Below are 21,401 nucleotides of genomic sequence, written 5' to 3'. Positions count from 1 at the left end.
ACATAATGGATTGTGAAAAACTGATATCATCAATGGCACTCATTTATTCAGTTAAAATTGTGTGTCAATCCAAGAGAAAATAATTCATCACAAAGAATCATTTTTTCAAAATTTATCACTGTAGAATTACATCAGTCAGAAACATGGCAAATTACAAAACAGAACTAGTAATAATAGTGACAATAAATTCACTGAATGTATCAATCTACTTTGATAAGAAATTCATAAAGCATGCTCCATGATTAATAAGTAGCCTCTGCTGAAGTTCAATAGGCAAGCCAACCATGCAGATATTCCTGCTTCTTAAACCGTTTGCAGATCCCACAATATATGAAACATGACATTAAATTATCCAGTTAAAATTAAATGGGTCTGAGAGAAACAATTTCATTGAAAATCATAGTCTTTCTGAATTTATCACTGTACAATTATATATATCAGAAACATGACACGTGCAAATCAGCACTAGCAATAATAGCGATACGGATAATAACTGCATTGAATGAATGATTTTACTTTGAGAAGAAATTCATGTAGCATGCTTCATGTTAACTAAAGTAGTATCTGCTCAAGTTCAACAGGCAAGCAACCTATGCGGATTTTTTCTGCTTCTTCATTCTCAATTCTTTGATATTTGCTTGCACCTTTGTACGTACACTCTTCTCGAAACCAGGATAAGGTTCATAATTATAGAACTTTTGAAGGGCCTGAAACCAAAAGAATAGTTGGGCCACATTAGCCATCTACCTCTGACAAAAAAAACCTTCTAAAAACCTTTCAAAAAATTTCTTCAGACACTCTGGATAAAATACTCATGACGAGAAAATTGAAGTACCTCGAGCAGGACAAAAAATGGAGCCATTAATATAGCTTGAACAAGATTATCCATAAGCGCAGGTGCTCGCTTCTGAAAAACAAGAAGTAAGATTATAATTGGTATTTGTAACAGCCATTAATAAAGCTGTAAATTTGCATTACAGTACCTCAAAAACTCCATGTCCTATGCATTGACCTGTCCAGCAGACCAACTGAGAAACAAGGATCACCTGACAAAAACAAGGCACCTATCAATCTTAAAAATAAATAAGAATACCTACTTTAGTACCAAAGTTTGGTGTTGTAAGAATATTGTGGCCCAAGCCTGAATGATGCTTTATAATATATATGAAAGTAAGAGGGATTCATTACACTATCCGATTGTATTTTTTAAGTGGTAATAGAATTTTGCCGAATCACTAAATGTTAGAAAAGGTATAGAAAATCAGCAGAGCTGAATGAAATAACAAAGAAAATTTTCATCGTTTATGGATACAGGATTCTACTTATAGGACATGTTTTGTCATTTATATGATTATCTTTTTTATCTGCTCCTGGTGCATTTGCTGGTTGCCAAATGAAGATTTGGCGTAAAAGCCACAAAATGGTTCTTTGTTTACATCTATTATACTATATAAGCCAATTTCTAGTGAAATTCCCATTTTTTATGGGTAGTGAAATTCCATTTTTTATGGGTACAACGGTAGCTCTTATCCAATGGACACTGGGTCCAAAATCAATCCAACATCATTCAATCTAACAACCTTAAAAGCAAATTACTCCTAGACACGTAAAAATCTAATTTTCTTACATTGGCTGATACTAGTTTCCACTTTGTTATGCATGTTACATGCAAAAAGATTCAGCTTTTCACTGCAAAAATCATGAGGTTTCATGATCCCTCTAATCTGTGCTCAATGTTGAAACTAAAACTAGTTTGAGATAAGTAGTCTTGACTTAACAGTTTCTCTTAAGAACGTAAAAACCCTACCAATGAAAGCTCAAGATTCTGATCAGACCTTACAAGAGCAGCTAAGCAGCCTGTGTGCACTGCAAGCATTTCCAATGTTGGTAGACCACATTTTGAGCGTGTTTCACAGAGAAGAGACTCATATAGATGTGGCCCAAGTTTCGAAATTGCAAGATTTTGGAAAATAGGAAGCCCAAAGTTGTATTGCTATAGATGAATGCAACTCCTAAATAAGCCCAACTATTCACTGTGATTATCCTTGATAAATGGTAACTAGTGCCTATATTATACACCGGGGAGATTCCTCCAAAACAAGGAAAACTAATCCACATTTTCCCCTCTACTATAAGACAACAGACAGTGATCCAACAAAGCAAAGAAGTCCAAGGATTAAGAAATAAACTTACCTTCCAAGCTAAGGAAAACCCCAATCTCTGAGCAAGAGCATTACTGCTGATCCAGCAAATAAGGCAAAGGACTCCTGCTATTGTTCCTGCTTTCTTATCCAACAAAACATAAAAGAGACCATATACAATAGCTGTCACAAAGCTCAAGTTCAGTACCATGAACTCCTGGAATGGTAAAGTCCCTGGTGGAAAGGGTAGTAGACCAATAGAAGGAGTGAAAGACTCCAGTATCAGCAGAGTGAAAAAAATTGGCCACACAAATATAGTATGAATGAGGACATTAATTTTATTACTGTGATAAGCTCCATAAAATGCAAAATGCTTCTCCAAATCAATCACTCCCATAATGGCGGCTACCTGTCGCCACTACAAATTCTTTGTGAATTGGCAAGATCTGGCACTGCCAAATTAAAAATGTATGAATTAATATTTTTATTTTTCGACATTTCCGGTAGGTGTAACCCTGACTAATTACAACATGAAAAAATAAGAGATTTTTTAAGATAACCCGATAACCCGAATGTCGAGTTCCATTTTCTAACAACCCATATCAGAAAATTCAATCTAGAGCTTGATCAGATTAAAAAATCAGCAATGGCGCAGCATAAATTCTTCAAACACCAAAAAGGATTGACAAATTATTATCATTTTTAATTAAAAATATGCAATTTTTAAATCTGCTAACCTTTTGCGCCTCTGCAGAAACCAGTTTCATCCGCTGCGATGTCATTAATGTGATTTCCAGAATAAATACAAACAACAGAGCAAAAGGCCGGCTGGGTCCACGAGAATCCTTAAATAACATCCCTTCTACATAAAGCTATGTCACACATAGATCAATATATAATATATTATGCATTCTATAAATTATAGGGTTTCTTGCAAGTTTCTAAACATTTTGCCTAAATATTTAACGTCTACAATTTAGATACCTATATATCATTTATTTGTCGCATATATTTTCACATACTCAAAGGAAAGTAATATATATTTCGCCGAAGGCATCTTATATGAGATGGACAACCTCTGAACTCACATCCACTGTTGAGAAGACAGCTCTGTCAATGTAAGACGATTGAAATAATTTCAACCGTCTATTGTTTTTTTTCGTTATTTTTTTTTTGCATTTTTTTCTGTCCGTTTTTACCGCCTTTCTCGCTACCGGTTAGAAGCCATCGCTTTCGTTATTTTCACGCCGAAGGCGTCTCTTTCTATGAAATGGACGAGCTATTTTTTTCCTATCGATGGTATGCATTGTTCGAAAACGGGTGCAAGACGATTCAATGCATCTTGTCCATTCAAAAAAATTCATCGTTTTTTATGCTATTTTGCGCTCCGAGATTTACACATCCACCCAAAAAATGTTTTGCACGTAGTTCTATTTGTCCGTCAACTATACTCATTGTTTTCGCCATTGTACAATACTATCTTGTCATCGTTTCCACCGTCTATTTTCCCGTTCACGTTTCCTTGAAATACGCACTAAATTCACGTTTCCTTGAAATACGCATTACCTGTCATAGGATATTTTTGCGCCAGTTCTTTAACTTTGATGTCTATTCGCATTTTTAAAGCATACACAACAAAACATAATGGATCAAAGGCAAAAATGCATTTCTTCCCATCATCAAAACAAAGTCAAATCCAAAGTGTGATTCCACCTCTTTACAAAATACTAACAAGCACGTTGAATAGTTTTTCACTTTTTTATTATAATGTTAATTTAGTTTTCATGTGATTTGAATTTTATATAATTTTATTTTTCATTTATTATTAACTTTAAAAATTAGTTTTACTTTTTATTTATCAATGTAATAAATTTATTGTTTATAATTATTGTTTAAATTATTATTTATTAATATTTAGATTTTGATATATTTTAATTTTGTATTTAATTTATTTATTTTTTATTTAGATCTAATTTTTTAATTTATTTTAATTTAAAAATTATTAATCTAGTAAAATAAATTATTATTATTATTATTATTATTTTTATTAATAATTTTTTTTATATTATTAAATTTTGATATATTTGAATAATAATTACATGTTATTAAAATTTTAATTTAATCATTCTTATTCTCTTCTTTTCTCTTTGTCTCTTCTAATTTGAAAGCAAATAGACTTTACACCACATTATCTATCTATCATTTTGGATGTCTATTTGACAACGTTTAATATTGAATTAAGACTTTTTCACATGCTTGGAATGAAATTTGGGTGGCATTGTCACTTAATTCTTACAAGTAAGCCTATCTTGGTTGAACTATCAAGTGTTCCACATAGATAAGTAGTGGATTTCAAATTTCGTTTAGATATTTAATGTCGAGCACTAAAAGAAATGGCCTTATCAAGATCAATAAACTTAATCTTTTTCAACATTAATCAAATATGCTTACTTGTATTCTCATATTAACTACGATTTTTTTGCAAAAAGAGTGGTATAGATATAACATTGGCAAAATATCAATGTCTTGACGAGTAGAAAATAATTAGTGAAAAAAAGTATGTAAAAAATATAATAGCAAAAATAACCAATGAATAATGATCCAACAACTTTAGACATAGTAATCATCTTGCACATCTCTCCTTAAACATGGACCGCCAATTTGTGAAGCTATTAGAAGTAGTTTAATTTATAATATTTGTTGTTATATTAAATTTAAATCAGTACAATCATTATATTTAAAGAATTAATTCTCTCTATCTTTACCCCCTCTCTCTATTTACTTGTTTTTATCACCTTTATTTGGCACTATTGCCCCTTCTATCTCTATCTTCCTATCTTCCTCTCTCCCTCTCTATCTATATCTCATTATCTTCATCTATCTCTCTTATTAACTCCATCTCTCCTACTCTTTCTCTCTCTCTCTCTCTCTCTCTCTCTCTCTCTCTCTCTCTCTCTCTCTCTCTCTCTCTCTCTCTCTCTCTCTCTCTCTCTCTCTCTCTCTCTATGTATACCTCTCACTCTTTATTACTTGTATGTACATCGACATCTCTCTCTATATATATATCTCTTTCCATCTATATATTTCTTCCTCTATCTGCCTATCTCTTTAACTTTTTCTCTAACCCTCTCCATACCTCTCTCTCACTATATATATCACTCTATCTCCACCTCTCTATTTATCAGAATCTCTCTAACCATACTCTTGTGTGTGTGTGTGTGTGTCTCAATCCCTCCCTATCCTCTATCTATCTCTCATCTTTTCTTCCCACATATATCTATCTCACTCTCTTCTTCTACTCATATATCTAGATCACTTCCTCTTTCTCTCTCCTTGTCTCTCTCTTTCTACCTCTCTTTACCTCTATATATTAATCTCCCCCTTCCTCTTTCCCTCTATCTTCATCTCTCCCTCCATCTTCTTATCTCCCCCTCTATCTCTACATATGTCTCCCTCTCTCTTCCTATGCCTCTGCCTAGACTTTTGCAACTGTATATCTTTACCACTATAGCGCTTTCCCTCAATATTTCTTCTTCCATCTCCTCATGTATCTCCAGACATGTCTCCCTCTTTCCCTCTTCATCTCCCTATTCCTCTATATTAATATATCTTTACCTTTTTAGCTTAAGTTCTCACTATTTCCTCCTCCATATCACCCTCTATCTCTTTCTTATTATCTATCTCTCTATCACCTCCTATATCTATCTTTATATTTCTCTCTTTCTAATATATATTTATCTCCTATCTATATACATCCTTCTCTCCTCTCTCTTTGTCTCTCCCTCTCCTTCTTTACATATCCCTCTCCATCTCAAAATATCCATCTCCCTCTATATCTCTATCATCTCCCTCTATATCTCTCTCCATCTCTCTCTCACTATTCAATCCTCTATCTCTTCCTAGATTTATATATCTTTATGTCTCTCCCTATTGCAAACATAACATGAGCCTATTTATAATGAATCGTGATTGTCTTCCTTATCTTACTATCACTTCCCCACTACTACTTTCATTGTAAAAGCAAAATTATTTTCTAAATTGGCTTAATTGATCTCATGTACTATACTATTGTATACAAATAATAGACCAATTTTTTTCCCTTATTGACCTCCCATACCTATTCGGCGTACCCATTGCACACCAAGGTGCAATTGCTAGTTTTAGTTTAATTTAGATAATAATAGACAAGTTTAGATAAATTACACAAGACAAATAAATATTAAATTAGAAATTAAATATGTTGGATACTAATATTAGGTTTAGGGATAATGTTAGGAGTGAATTTAATGTGGTGTTAATTATAATGATTTAGTATAGAAAAATAGGTATTCTAGTTGTGTTCTCTATCCTAAATCTAGTGTTGATCTATTGTTATTCCTTGTTCAAATATATTGTTTTAGGTTGTGTTTGCAAGTGAGATTTATTATGTGGGTCATAGATCTGAAACATGTAATGCACGTCTATTTCTTAATTGCCTTTTTTTTTTTTGCTTTGGATTAACTGTCAATAATTAAGGGTATTTTGAAATACCTAAGGGAGATTGGTAGATCATAAGGGTCATATTTTCCTTGGTCAACTCCCTTAATAGGACCAACTTTAAAGTCATGAAAATGATTGACAAACAACAAACAAGCATGCAAATGTTAGGTAGATGATAATATTGAAGTAAATGATGTTCTGTATAGTGAACCAATTGAAATGTTCATTTAATAAATGTTCCTTGAATGCTCTAGAGATGTGAGAAGATGTTAAATAAATGCATATTAAATATCTTTAAAGACGATGCATAACAATAAATCATGCAAAGGTGTGTTTAGTTGGCTCATAATTAATAGTAAAATGGAAGAGAGTAAGACAAATATGAAACTAAATTTTGAAACTTGATCGATTATATCTTTATATATGAGACTAAGCCAACTTGTGGGGATGACTTAGGATAAAGGAACAATAATATTTGTGGAGATTGAATATTTGGATGTGGATGATAAATGTTAAGTGTATGGAGGATGTGTAAAAATGGATAAGGTATGGTTAGATGTATGGGATTGTGTGTAATGGGAATGGATGGAGTGGGAAATGAGGCCAACTTCACTCAAGATTGTGTCATTTTTCAATATGTAATTGCATTAAGATATTTTCTCAAAATGAGCACAAAATTAGATGAGAATTAGCATGGGATGCAATTTTTAATATTACATTTCACCCTCATTTTGAGGTGCACATAAATCCTAAAATGATCATGTATCTCAAAATATATGAGCACTCATAAATTTTCATGTTAATTAAATATTCATAAAAGAAAATATATTGGATACATATAAAGTAATGAACCATACTAGATACCTCTACGTATTTAACATCATTGGCATGCATGCTCAATAGGGCACTTACTAAATAAAGGAAAATACATGTAATGAGTAGCAAATCTAAAATAGATGCATAACCAATATCTTTCTATGAAAGAGATAAGTTATAAAAAATTTAGATGAAATAGAGCAATGATAGATCCATGATTCTAAGAAATGTGCAAATGTCAAGATGACAAAATTACACTAGGAGCTCAAAGAGATATTGAAAAAGAATGATTGCATGAATCGAGTGCATGAATGACAACCTACACATGAGCATCACAATATATGCAAAAGAATGCCAAATATAAGTTAGGTGGTGATTTTATAGAGAACTAAGGAGAGGATGAAAGTGGCAAATCCAACCAATAGGGTATGACCACCAAGTAGTCTAAAAATGACATCAAATCCATCCTTTAAAGAATATCTCACCCCTTAAGGATGGGGACACCTCAGCATCATATCCTAGTCAAAATCACTTTATGAACCTAAGCAAGCTTAATAACAGTGCAGGGAAAACCTAAGTGTTCGTGTGTGTTTTGGGACACTTGCCAACATAGAATAAAATACCAAGTTCTATCCTTTGTTGTATCAAGGGACCTTCCACTTATAGTGCCAAAAAAAATTGCCTTTTTGGAAAAATGCACCAATTTTATGAAGCTAAGAAGTTTATCATTGGAGGTGCTCACAAGAAAGGGTCATTCCTCCCATCACAAGTTCAAGCAGGAGGATATCATTTTATCAACAGGAAGGCATTTGATACTCTAGATATTGTGCTTGGTAAGCATAATCTTCCATTCGCCAAATATAGGTGTTATGATTCAAAATGGTTTGTATGAGGGCTTACAAAGGGAAAATGCTCTAATCATGAATGGAATGAGGAGGACTTGATAAAAAAATGTTGAAGATTATCAAGCGGTCCTTAAGTAGAAAGAAAGGCGGTATAAAATAATGTATAATGAAAATTTGAAGAAAAGGGATGATAGCTCCTACTCACCTCATCGAGATTAAATTTTGATTCCAGAAGCTAAGATAAAGGCAATCTTTAGTGCTTATAGGGATGTAGATGACATATCATTGCCTCATGAACAACCAAGAGCATATGTATAGCCTACAGGGCCTAGTTCCCCTCCTGTTGAGGTGAGATCAAAATCTCCATCATCAGTTGGCTCTCCAATTGGGCCAACTTCTCCATCTCATAGCCTTGAGCATCCACCACTCCCACTAGGTTTTGAAGTGCCTACGTCCATTACTCCTTTAGTTTCATAATCTCTTGCAGAGATCATTCTCCCCCTCCTATGCCATTTATTGACTCATCCTTAAAGAGACCCATGTCAACCCCTTCCCCACTAGGTTCACAACCTCTCATTGTTTCTAAGAGTCCAAGGACTATTACACCATAGCATACTTTGTCTCCTAGCTGAGATATTCCATTTCAATCCTATGAGGGATTCAACATTCAAGTGGAGAAACCTATGCCACCGCATATATTTGACACAATATTGGGGGTGAAAATTGAGGATCCTTCTCCTTCAAGGGCATTTAGTGCATTTAGATTGGGAGGAGATATCACTAAGGATGTAAGGTTGACAACTTGTGAATAATTTATGAGTGATAAGAATTTCATCCAAACAAGAGAATTTAAGCAATTCTTGTTTAAATGTATGGTAAATCAAATTCAAAAAGAAATAGCCATATAGCTTGACACCCTTGATGAAAGGGAAAAGCTAAGACTAAAAGATGAAGTTTTGAAATATGCAAATGAGAAATTGAAGAATATGACTCTTGAAATGGGGAGAGAAATTGTAATAAAGAGTGGAGTTTTTCTTTTGGAAGGTTGGGATCTTTCCTCGATAATTGCATTTGGTTATAGGACACAATAACCCAACCAAAATAACCCTGGACACAATAATCTGGTCACAATAACCCAAGGACAAAATATCTTAGGGTCATAATAACCTAAGGCAAAAATATCCCATGAACATAATATCCCTATAAGAATATAGAGAAAGGGAAACAAAATTTACAAATTACATGTACTTTGCTGAAAAAACTTTATTATTCAAATTGTCAATTACAGTGCCAAATTATGAGTGACGCCTCTTATATAATCTAAAATGTTACGGTTGTCATAACCATCAACTAGTCTTTTTAGTCTTTCTTTGAGTTCACGATATTCTTGCTTGCTTGGTTGCCCAGTGCATCCAACCATATATTTCTCTATTTTATTCTCTTGGAGACCCTATTCTTTTTTCACTACTTTGATGAATTTCTAGACTAAGCTATGCGATACTTGAAGTAATTCACGAAATCCTCTGTGTCAACCCTCAATAGTATTATTGGTTTTGGGAAGACCATCTTGAATAGTCGAATAACAATTCTACATTGCGATTGGAAACTTGGGTGATCATCTGTTGCCTCTTCCGGTTAGTCTACCAATCCATGTGTCTTCAAAATAATCAATTATGCCTTGCAAATTTTCCTCATGTTTTGTATAATAAGGAGATTGTATAAGTGTTTCAAATGCATCAATTATGTCTATCTGAGGCACGAAAGCTAATGCAGCAAGTTTCTTGATCTCAAGTGCAAAGACTTCATCGACACTATAAGATGTTTGTAGACCTTCTTCTTGAACTTTCTTCCACAAGCATTGAGAGAAATAGAAAAAACATCCTTGGATATTGACATTAGGAAAATTTTCAAACACATCTCTCATAAAACTTAATTCAAAATCAATATGTATATTTTTTGGGTTTAGATATGTATACACCTAAAAATGGTCTGAAGATAATTAATTGAATAAGTAATTATTTAATTAATCTTCGTCCCCAATTTAATTGAATTCATCAACAATGTGATTAAATCCTCCCCTTTCATCTACTTATTAATAAATCTAAGGATTTATTACATAGGTTCATTTCAATAATCCCCTTTGATTAATTAATTCAAATTAATTAATTCTTCTCCATCAAAATCATTCTTCTAATCTTCTGATTAATTAAAACAAAACAAATTTATGAATTGTTGAAATTAATTAGCCTTTTTCATATTATTTGAATTTTTAAATTCAAATTCTCCTCACTTTTAACCACCTAACCTAACGATTCCTAAACCTAACCCATTCCACCTACCCACATGTCCTCTTTCCTTAAACACTTTACCCTCTCATGAGCAAAGCTTTGTGACACTTGTCACTAAGTGTTCCCTTTCATCCAACCTCTTCTAGAAGCCTCTTGACACTTGTCACCATAGAGATGACAAATGTTCCCTTTAATCCAACCACTTTGCCAACCTCCTCCAATTTAACCATTGATATCTTCAAATCAATCTTGACCATTGATTCCTGCCACCTCACCCCTAGCCTTGGAAATCCTATAAATTGAACCCATTTTGGAGCACAAAGGGTCCCTAATTTGATCCCATCTCATTTTCATCTTATGCATTGTTACTGTGGGCATCTAGCTTCTAGTTTATCATTCTTAGCATTGTTATCATGTTCAATTTTAGCTTAATTGCATCTTCATTCTAGCTTATTTTCTAGAATAATCATGAAATCATGCAGCTTAATCATGCTATCATTGCTAGATCATGCATCTACATCATTTAAATCCTCCATCTAAGTGTATTCAAGTCACTGGAATTTGCATAGCAATATTTGATTGCAAAATTCATACTTGCATTTACTAGGAGGCGATAGATCGCTTAGTTATGGTTTTATCTTTCTTTGATTTAAATTCATTAACCATGCTTATAATGATCTATTGAGTGTTCTATGTTGCAACTGTAGGTATAACAGGTACACACTTCATAGGCACGACATTTTGGTGCCCACCGTGGGGCCGGAATCAACATTTTTGGCCTCTCAAGCTTCAACAAAACTTCATCTCTGTTGGATCTGATTCAGAATGTCGTAAGAGTTGATTTTCCAACTCATATGAACTTCCTTTTAGTCTGGGATGAAACCTAATCCTGACTCATATCAGGTGAATCATGTGTCGTACGAGCTCATTTACCTTGTCGTACAAGATTTAAATGCATGTCGTACAAGTTTTCGGCTAGTAAATTCTATGTCATACGAGCCTGTTTTGGTTGGTGTCTGAGATCTAAATATTTGTCGTTTTAGCTGATAATCCCTGTCGTATGAATCTTTGCATCTGTGTCTTCAAACCAACTGCAATTTTTAGGGTTTTCATGTTGAATTTGATCATTTATTAAGGCTAACCCTGATTTGTTTATGAGATTTTTGGCAGCCTAACAAGTTTTGCAGGACGTTGTCGAAGATACGCTTGTCAAAGACAAAATTCAAAAAACCAATCATGACTACTAATGGATTTATTTTGTAGGTCGCCTATGAATTCGACTAAACTTTGTGTATTCATTAAAGTTTTCTAGGCACACTTCATTTGCTAAAGGAGATGAACCATCATGTCTTATGTGATTGTGATGATAGGTGAGTATGCTCTCACCTTTCTTAGGTGATTAGAAAGCTAGACTCATATTTTTCTTTCATTAGTGCATTTCTTTAGCAGGCCTGCCCTCCTAAGGAGCTAAAAACTCTTAAAGCCTTTATGATCGGTGTGAGGGGAACGACCTAAGTGGGAATGGCTAACACCCAGTAATCCAACCCACTATAAAATAAATGTGATTTGATGAAAATCAAGTCAACGACAGTGCTCGGGAATAGCTCTCCTCCTTACCTTCGGGTATATCAAACCTTGGTTTTCAAGACTGGGAGACCTCTTAATTGAGTATTATACCCCGACGCGTCGAATGGATCCCTTACTAGTTCTGGTTAAATTAGAAGCTACCTGATTCACCTCCGAAAGGGTGATAATCTTTGTGCAAGAGAGAAAGTAACTCTCCCAAGACACTTGCCATATCGTGCCCCCATTAGCATTTGGAGCTAGATAATACGACATTGAGAATCCATTGCATGAGACTCAGCGACTATATTTTGATTAGTTATTGGGTGTGTACCTAAGCTTGCAAGAAAATGTTTTCTCTCCTCAACCAATTTCCTTAGGGTTTAGCATGCTTGGAGTCATTTATCACATCATGTGTTTGTTGTGTATTCATCCCTAAATTGAAAAATCAGACATCTAAAACTGGAAAACATAAGCAAAACATCAAAATTCACTAATAAAAAATTGGCAAAACAAGCATATTTTTCATTGTCTAGTTCTTTGTTGTACAAGACAGGTTAGTTGTTGTACGAGGAATCTATTTTGTCATATGGTTCATAAAGTCTTGTTGTATGAGTCTCTGCTTTTTCAAAGGAAATTTCTGACTTGTCGTTTGGTCTTGTATCTTATGTCGTATGGTTCATGAAGTATTGGTGTACGAGTCTCTGTTTTTATCAGTTCAGAGCTATTACTTTGCATGACTTTTTTAGGTCTATCATTTTTGCTTGATCAATTTGCAGTATTCATAAACATCTGTCATCTGTCATTCTGTGCTTAAATTGTCTCCTTGGTTTTCTTGGTCAAGTTATCATCCGTCAAAATCAGACTCTAGAAGATAAACACCTCAAGATTTCAAGTGCTCACCCTCAACAAGTTCAAGATCTAAACATCTCAAAGTGCATTATCACGTGGTTTCTCATTAGGATCTATCATCCTTTATCACGAAACTGAAACGTTTGGTCAGGATAATCTTGTCCCACATCGTAGGATATATCGTTCCTACTGGACTTGGTTTTATCAAATCATCATCATTGCACTCCAAAACTGAAGATCGAAAAATTTGCAAACTTTTAAACACTTGAGTTGTCTTTGCATGTCCTATCATTCTATCATATTTACCTTGACGATTGATCACTTACCAAAACATTTTTTGGACAGTCAAACCCCTGAAATGGAAATAGGAACATTTGAAATAGCTGAAAATCATATCAACATGACATACCAAAGCAAAATACAAGTAACAAGTCAACATATTAGAGCAATCAAACAAGTTCAAAATCAAAATCCAACTATGTTAAAACCTCACAAGGATTCAAATACATCTCCAAAGAAAGGTGGCTCTTTTATGCAACTCTTAAAGAGATCCCTAAAGGATTTGGCTAAAGAAGATCACAATCATGCACGTATGTCTAGCAATGACTCATTCCTGCATAAGCAAATTGACTCTCTAAAGGCATCTATTCCTACACCTCTTGAAAGCTTGCAAGAACCTTCCATAGCACTCTCACCAAAGAATACATCCATAATTGCCATCAAACCTATTTTGGAGGATCCTATTCAAAGCTCATCTCCTTCATATCCAAGCATTGATTCATTTTAGCATTCCCATAACACTCTCTTGCAAATTGAAGTCCTCATTCATAGAACTCTTGTCAAACGTGTCCTAATAGATGGGGGAGTTGGCTTGAACATCTGCTCTTTGAGTCTTGTTCGTGCTCTAGGTTATTCAGAAGATGCAGTTGATCCCCGAAAAAGGATAAAAATCAAAGCCTCTGGTGAAGAAGAACATTACTCTAAAGGAATTGTGGTATTACCCCTCAGAGTGGGACCTTTGCAAAAAGACACAGCATGCCAAGTTCTAGACTTGGACCTACCATACAATATACTCTTGGGAGGACCATAGATTCAGGACATACAAGCTATTACATCTACATGTCATAAGTGCTTAAAATTTCCATACAATGGATAGGAAATCATAATATCAACAAACTCAAATCCATTGCAGTGTTGTAATAATTTGAAATCAGATCAAGAGGTCATTGTTTCACATAATAGGGAGGCAGCAGCTTCAAGCGCACAATCCAAGGAACCATCATTCACATCAATTCTATCAAACATGGAAAAACAAATGCAGCTAAAAGATCAAGGGACCGAAGAATACTCACTATTAGGGATAAACAAACAAGAGAAACTTGAAATTAAAAAGGAAGAAGAAGATGTAGATGTCGATGTAGTTCACACATATGCAAAGAAAATGTTAGGAACTAGCCTACTTGACTCAGAATCACATTTGGTTGACATGGACTTAACCGAGGATGATCATGAGTTTCTTATGCGAGGTCATTCTGACGAGAGTATCATTCTAGACATGGAAATACATACTAAAAGCTCTGACATCGCTATCATGACCCCTAATATCTTTGACATAATTCAACAATAAGATCCTTTATCCTCAAACTTTTCTGAACCTATGGACTAGGAAAATGAAGGACATACTGCCATTGATACCTTACCAAATGACCATGCTATATCCTCATATCTTAATGAAATCGAACTCGTAACTACTTTCACCAGGGATTCCGCTAATGTATCTTCCAGTCAAGTGGGTGTTAAATCTCCTAGTCGCAAAAATAAAAATCAAGAAAACAATATTAGGTCTAATGTTGAAAACCATTTATTGGTAACATTAGATAGAAAAAAAGTAAAAATAAAGGACACATCTAATGGTGAAAACCTCCTCGAGGCACCGAAAGATGGGAGATTTGACACTTTACCTGAATTTTATCAATAGAAGTTATCTATCCTAATGGAACTAGCAGAGGTAGTTATCATTGGCACACCTGATCTACATCCAACAATATCTCTATCAGACCTAGCAAGACAGAAATATTTGGAATCCTTCAAAAGATGGCAAATCAATTTTACTTGTTAATATACAGACATTCTAGGGTTCGATACATATCTTACAATACATCACCCGGATATCAGTCTGAGAGCAGAGATCAATAATGGTTCATATACATAGCATGGATCAGGAGCATGTATTCTATTATCACACCACAAGGTCATACAATCCCAAAAGCATACAAACTAAGCTTTCCCTACACCAATAATACTGTTGGTATTTTGGTATGGTTTTGTCATTGACGTCAACACCTACTAAAACACTAGCACTTTGGAGATCTAGCAGCATTCATTGGCAAGCAAGTAACTATTGCATAGTTACCGGTATCTACTACACCAACAAGATATAATGATCACCTGCACTTGGAATGGCATGGAAGACACATGGTTATGTTGAAGACATTGTTTGGACATCTTGTCCTGGAGTTTTGTTCATTGGTATATTCATAGTTGCATATTTGTTGTTACCGACAAATAGGTCTAGGGTTACACCGACAGGTTTATCTTTTCTAGATCAACATGGCACTCTATGGAGATGATTAATTATTGTTGTAAATGCATTAAGCTGACATGTTCAATCGGTTATTGCATCGGATATTATATTATTTGTAAAATGTTTTTATTGTAATATCTTGTAGAGCCGACCTACTAAAATAGGTCTTAGGTTATGGTATAAATGTAAGATCTTATTTGTAAGATCAAATGTGTAATGCGAAAAAGGATTGTGTGAAGGTATATGCGAGAATAAGAAAAGCTATACACGCAGACATCATTTGAAGGTGAAGCTAGGTTTTTGTGAAAGCATATCAGCATTACACCGGTACTGAATCCAGCATATGAAGATGTTATTTTGAGCAGTACATTCTTATTGGATTTAACCATCCAACTGTAGTCAGTGTGACTCCCATTTGTGTTTGAGCAGTGAGCTCTAGGTGCTTCGCCTTTCTGCATGTGCAAACCCCATTTATGTACACTTACTATCTACAGTAGTATCATCTGATTGTGGGTAAGGTTTCCCACCGTGGTTTTTCCCCTTAAAGGGTTTCCACACACAAACATTGGTGTTTTGTGTTGTGGATGACTTTTTCTTTTATTTTCATGCATTAATCTTTACCGGTATTGCATTTATCTGTTAATTTGTCCACCAGTATAACAGACTATCTCACCGGTATTAACCATTAAGTTGGTTAAGTTGTTTTTGATTTAAAGTTATTTGACAACTGATTCACCCCCCCCTTCTCAGTTGCCTCTGGGACCTAACAATTGGTATCAAAGCTTAGTCCTCTTTTGCAAAAGTTTAATAGCTTGAGGAGATCCAATGTCTACTAATTATTTCAGGAAGGACAGTCCTAAACTTGATGGAACCAACTATGGCATATGGAAGATCATAATGGAGACACATCTAAATTGCATTGGAAAAGACATCTGGGATGTTACAAAGAATGGTTATACTACTACTATACAAGGTCAACCTAGTACAACTAACTTGACAAAAGATGAGGAAAATGATTGCAAAGCAAGAGAAGCACTTTTGAGCATATTATCAGATCAACAAATTATGGGACTATCAGATAGGTCTACTGCTAAACCTATTTGAGATCATTTGGAAACACTGAATGAAGGAGATTCCATAGTCAAAATTGCAAAACTTGAAAGCTTCTGAGTCAGGTATGAACATCTGAAAATGGAAGAAGATGAAAGGATTTATGCTTTTATGGAAAGAGTAAATGAAATTGTTTTGGGTATTAAATATTGTGGAGGAACCTTAAGTGAAGATGAAATTGTTTCAAAAGTTTTAAGAGGATTGCCACCGACATATAACATGAAAGCCACTACTATAAATGAGTTAAGAACAATGCCTAATACATCAGTTGCTAGAGATACATTGATTGGAAAACTTTCAGCATTCGAAATTGAAGAATTTGGTCATGTTGCTACTATAAAGACATATTTGGCCTTTAAAGCATCAACATCATCTGCTCCACCATTTGACAAATTTGATTGGAAATCCTTTTATGCAAGAGAACTTGAAGAAAGTAGGAAAGAAAATGAAGAACTTGAAGAACTTGAAGCACTATTTGGAAGGAAAATGCTTAAAGGTCCAGTTGGAAGTAAGTATGAAGGTAAAGCACCCTTTAAATATTTTAATTGCAATAAGATTGGTCATATGGCTTCAAGATGTCGTAATAGACATGCTAGACTAAGAGAAGAAGCTAGAAGAACATACAAGCCTTACCCTGAATATCAGAGATACAGATTTAAGAAGAATAAAGACAAATCTTGTTACATTGCTAATGAAGGTGTGACTGATGATTCTGATGAGGATCCAGCAGACAATGGATGGGTTTTTGTTGCTATAACAAAAGATCAACCGATACCTACTACTCAACCGGTAGTACAGGCCCTGGCAGCTAAAGTTGAAGTAAAGGATGAATGGATCATTGATTCAGGATGCTCACATCATATGACAAGAGACAAAGGTAAATTCTTGAACTTTCAAGAATACAATGGAGGCTTAGTGAGATTTGGAGATGACAAAGCTTGTTCAATCAAAGGTAAGGGTACAATATCTCTTGATGGTAAGCATAACACTGACAATGTTTACTATGTTGAAGGATTAAAGCATAATCTTTTTGAGTGTTGGTCAATTATTTGAGAAAGGATTTCAGTTACAATTCAAAAATTAAAAATGCAAAATCATTAATGGAACTGGTTTGGAAATTGCAATCGGTAATCAGACTAGAGGTAATATATTTCATCTGAATAACAATGAAAAGACGTGCTTAATTGCACATATAGATTAAAGTTGGTTATGGCATGAGAGACTATGTCATGTAAACTTGGATTGCATGGTAAAGATCAGTACTACTAAGGCAGTTAGAGATTTACCTAAAATTGTCAAACCTCAGAATATAGTATGTAAGGAATGTCAATTTGGAAAGCAAGTTAGAGCTAGTTTCAAAAGTATTCCAGAAAAATCAAATAATGCTCTTGATTTGATTCATACTGATTTATGTGGTCCAGATAGAACTAAAATCTTACAAGGTGATAGATATTTCATGCTAATTATTGATGAGTATTCTAGAATGTGTTGGGTTACTTTTCTCAGAGAAAAATCAGAAGCACTTGGAAAGTTCAAACTATTCAAAGCAATGGTAGAAAATGAAACCGGTAAGAAAATCAAATGTTTAAGATCAGATCAAGGAGGATAATTTACATCTAAGGAATTTAATGCATTCTGTGAAGTGAATGGAATCAGAAGACAGCTATCAGCACCTAAGACACCTCAACAGAATGGAGTTGTTGAAAGAAAAAACATAACTATCTTGGATGCAGCAAGAAGTATGTTATCAGAAGCAAACCTACCACATGTATATTGGAAAGAAGCAGTCAGTACAACGGTCTATACATTTAACAAAGTTCACATCAAAGGTGAAACCGGTAAGACCCCTCATGAACTATGGTTTGGTAATACTCCTACTCTTAAGTATTTTAGAATTTTTGGAAGTAAATGTTATATCAAAAGAGATGAGTATATTAGCAAATTTGATCCTAGAAGTGATGAAGGAATATTTCTTGGTTATTCATCTAAGGGCAAGGCATATAGATGTTTTAACACAAGATTCCAGAAAATTGTTGAAAATACAAATGTAAAAATTGATGAACAATTCAGAGGAACTTCAAGGTATATAAACTCTGAACCAGCAACAGAAATTTTGACAACTGAACCTACTCTAAATCCACTTGTACAGAATGGAGATCCAATTACCCTGGTATCATCTGAGGATTTCACAGTAATTGAGGAACAACACCAAACCAAGACACCTCGGTATGTAAGACTGAATCATTCTAAAGATCAGATAATTGGAAACAAGTTTAAAGAAGTTACAACAAGAGGAAGATTGACAAATGAAGAGGTATGTCTTAATTCTCAAATTGAACCATCATCTGTTAATGAGGCATGTGAAGATAAATTTTGGATTAAAGCTATGGAAGAAGAATTAGAACAAATTGAGAAAAATAACACTTGGACATTAGTTCCCCGGCCTAAAAATAAAAATGTAATTGGAACAAAATGGGTATTTAGAAACAAACTTAATGAAGATGGTAAGGTTGTCAGAAATAAAGCAAGACTAGTGTGTAAGGGATATTCTCATAAAGAAGGAGTTGACTATAATGAAACCTTTGCACTGGTAGCTAGAATTGAGGCAGTCAGATTATTTTTGGCTTTTGCAACACACAAGAACTACAAAGTTTATCAAATGGATATTAAATGTGCATTTTTGAATGAAGATCTTGAAGAGGAAGTATACATTGAACAACTTGATGGATTTTCTTTGACAGATGACAATGATATGGTTTGTAGGTTAAGGAAAGCTCTGTATGGACTAAAACAAGCTACAAGAGCTTGATCTGCAAGATTGGATAAGTATCTTTTAAAGATTGGTTTTACTAAAGGAAATGTGGACAACAAATTATATTATAATGTAACTAATGATGACATCTTGATTATAGAAGTATTTGTTGATGATATAATCTTTGGAGGAGAAGATGGATTATGTAAGGAATTGTCTATTAAAATGCAACAAGAATTTGAAATGTCTATGATTGGAGAAATAAAATTCTTTTTAGGATTGCAGATTTCATAGACTGATAAAGGTATATTCTTGAGTCAATCCAAATACTTAAAAGAGTTACTAAAGAAATTTGGGATGGAGAAATCTAAACCGATAAGCACAACTATGACAAAAAATGACAAATTATCACAAAGGGATGAATCTACACCTGTTAATCCAACTAGATACAAATCTATGATAGGAGGTTTACTGTATTTGACACAAACCAGACCTGATATTATGAATGCAGTATGTATTGTTTCAAGATTTCCAAGTAATCCTAGAGAAAAACATGAATCAGCAATAAAAAGGATTTTCTGGTACTTACAAGGCACTATAAATCTTGGATTATGGTATCCTAGAGATGAAAAATTTGAATTATGTGCATACACAGATGCAAATTGGGCAGGAGATGTGGATGATAGAAAATTTACCACCGGCGGAGCATTCTTTCTTGGAAACAGATTAGTTTCTTGGTTGAGTAAGAAACAAAGTTGTACTTTTTTATCAGCAGCAGAATTAGAATATGTTGCAGCAGCAACTAACTATACATAGGTACTATGGCTTAAGAAAATGTTGAAAGACATAAAGGTAAAATGCAAGGAACCTATTACTATCTATTGTGATAACACTACAACAATTGATATATCTAAGAATCCGGTTTTACATTCTAAAACCAAACACGTTTCTTTAAACTAAATTTTCTAAGGGAAAATGTTGAAGCAAAGGAGATAAAACTAGTTTATGTGAATACTAAAGAGCAGATTGCAGATATTTTCACTAAACCTTTGCCTAAGGAGACTTTTGAATATCTTAGAGAACAGCTTGGGGTCATACCCCCACCGATAAATACTTAGAGAGTTGATGTCTATCATCAACCGACAGAATTAATAGAGAAATCTTTTATTCTGGTCTTTGATGAGGAAGCTACTTCTCAGGGGGAGTAGTTGGTATATTGAATTGATTGGTATTTTGTATATGAACTTGGTTTTATTGTAACTATGGCATTTTATTTCAAAGGGGGAGAGATTGGTATGGAAAAACTTTGAGAAACACAAGGAAAACACATGTTGCTCCCAGGGGGAGAGATTATTACTCTCTGTATCTGTATTTTGATTTCTGGTTATGATCTTTTTGGAGGTTGTTGGTTTTTGGTTCTTCGTATTTCTTCTTTGACACTTTGATGGTTTTTCCATCTTGTGTTGCCATCAATGCCAAAGGGGGAGATTGTTGGTATTTTGGTATGGTTTTGTCATTGATTTCAACACCTACTAAAACACTAGCACTTTGGAGATCCAACAACATTCACCGACAAGCAAGTAACTATTACATAGTTACCGATATCTGGTACATCGGCAAGATATAATGATCACCGGCACTTGGAATGGCATGGAAGACACATGGTTATGTCGAAGACATCATTTGGACATCTTGTCCTAGAGTTTTGTTCATTGGTATATTCATAGTTGCATATTTGCTGTTATAGGCAAATAGATCTAGGGTTACACCGACAGGTTTATCTTTTCCATATCAACATGGCATGCTATGGAGATGATTAATTATTATTGTAAATGCATTAAGCCGATATGTTCAATCGGTTATTGCATCGGATATTACATTGTTTGTAAAATGTTTTTATTGTAATATCTTATAGAGCTGACCTACTAAAATTAGTATTAGGTTATGGTATAAATGTAAGAACTTATTTGT

At 34.2% G+C, this 21,401-nt stretch overlaps 1 protein-coding gene across 2 annotated transcripts; it reads right to left on the bottom strand.

Annotated features, from left to right (window-relative positions):
• Window positions 1-270: 270 nt before the first annotated feature.
• On the bottom strand, window positions 271-3,250 carry LOC131073374 (2-hydroxy-palmitic acid dioxygenase mpo1). 2 transcript variants are annotated; one of them, XM_058009796.2, is made up of 6 exons: window positions 3,126-3,250; window positions 2,879-3,003; window positions 2,194-2,593; window positions 984-1,046; window positions 836-907; window positions 271-707 (listed from the first exon to the last, which is right to left on the bottom strand). In XM_058009796.2, the coding sequence occupies exons 3-6, from the start codon at window positions 2,536-2,538 to the stop codon at window positions 591-593; spliced, it is 597 nt and encodes a 198-aa protein (XP_057865779.2). In that variant the 5' UTR covers window positions 2,539-2,593; window positions 2,879-3,003; window positions 3,126-3,250; the 3' UTR covers window positions 271-590. The 2 variants fall into 2 exon arrangements, with proteins under 2 accessions (XP_057865779.2, XP_057865778.2); XM_058009795.2 differs by lacking the exon at window positions 3,126-3,250 and having other exon boundaries at window positions 2,879-3,114.
• Between the last annotated feature and the right edge of the window lie 18,151 nt (window positions 3,251-21,401).

This window comes from Cryptomeria japonica, chromosome 10 (genome assembly GCF_030272615.1).
Source record: "Cryptomeria japonica chromosome 10, Sugi_1.0, whole genome shotgun sequence".
Taxonomy (NCBI): Eukaryota; Viridiplantae; Streptophyta; class Pinopsida; order Cupressales; family Cupressaceae; genus Cryptomeria; species Cryptomeria japonica.
The sequence above is the reverse complement of the archived record's forward strand: the minus strand, read 5'-3'. Positions and strand labels throughout refer to the sequence as shown.

Bases quoted from the DNA above. Each gene is read 5' to 3' on its own strand.
- LOC131073374 (XM_058009796.2), bottom strand. From the start codon at position 2,538: ATGGGAGTGATTGATTTGGAGAAGCATTTTGCATTTTATGGAGCTTAT. The intron at 1,047-2,193 runs GTAAGTTTATTT...TGTTTTTGTCAG, and splicing joins GGTTTTCCTTAGCTTGGAAG to GTGATCCTTGTTTCTCAGTT. The intron at 908-983 runs GTACTGTAATGC...CTTGTTTTTCAG, and splicing joins TAGGACATGGAGTTTTTGAG to AAGCGAGCACCTGCGCTTAT.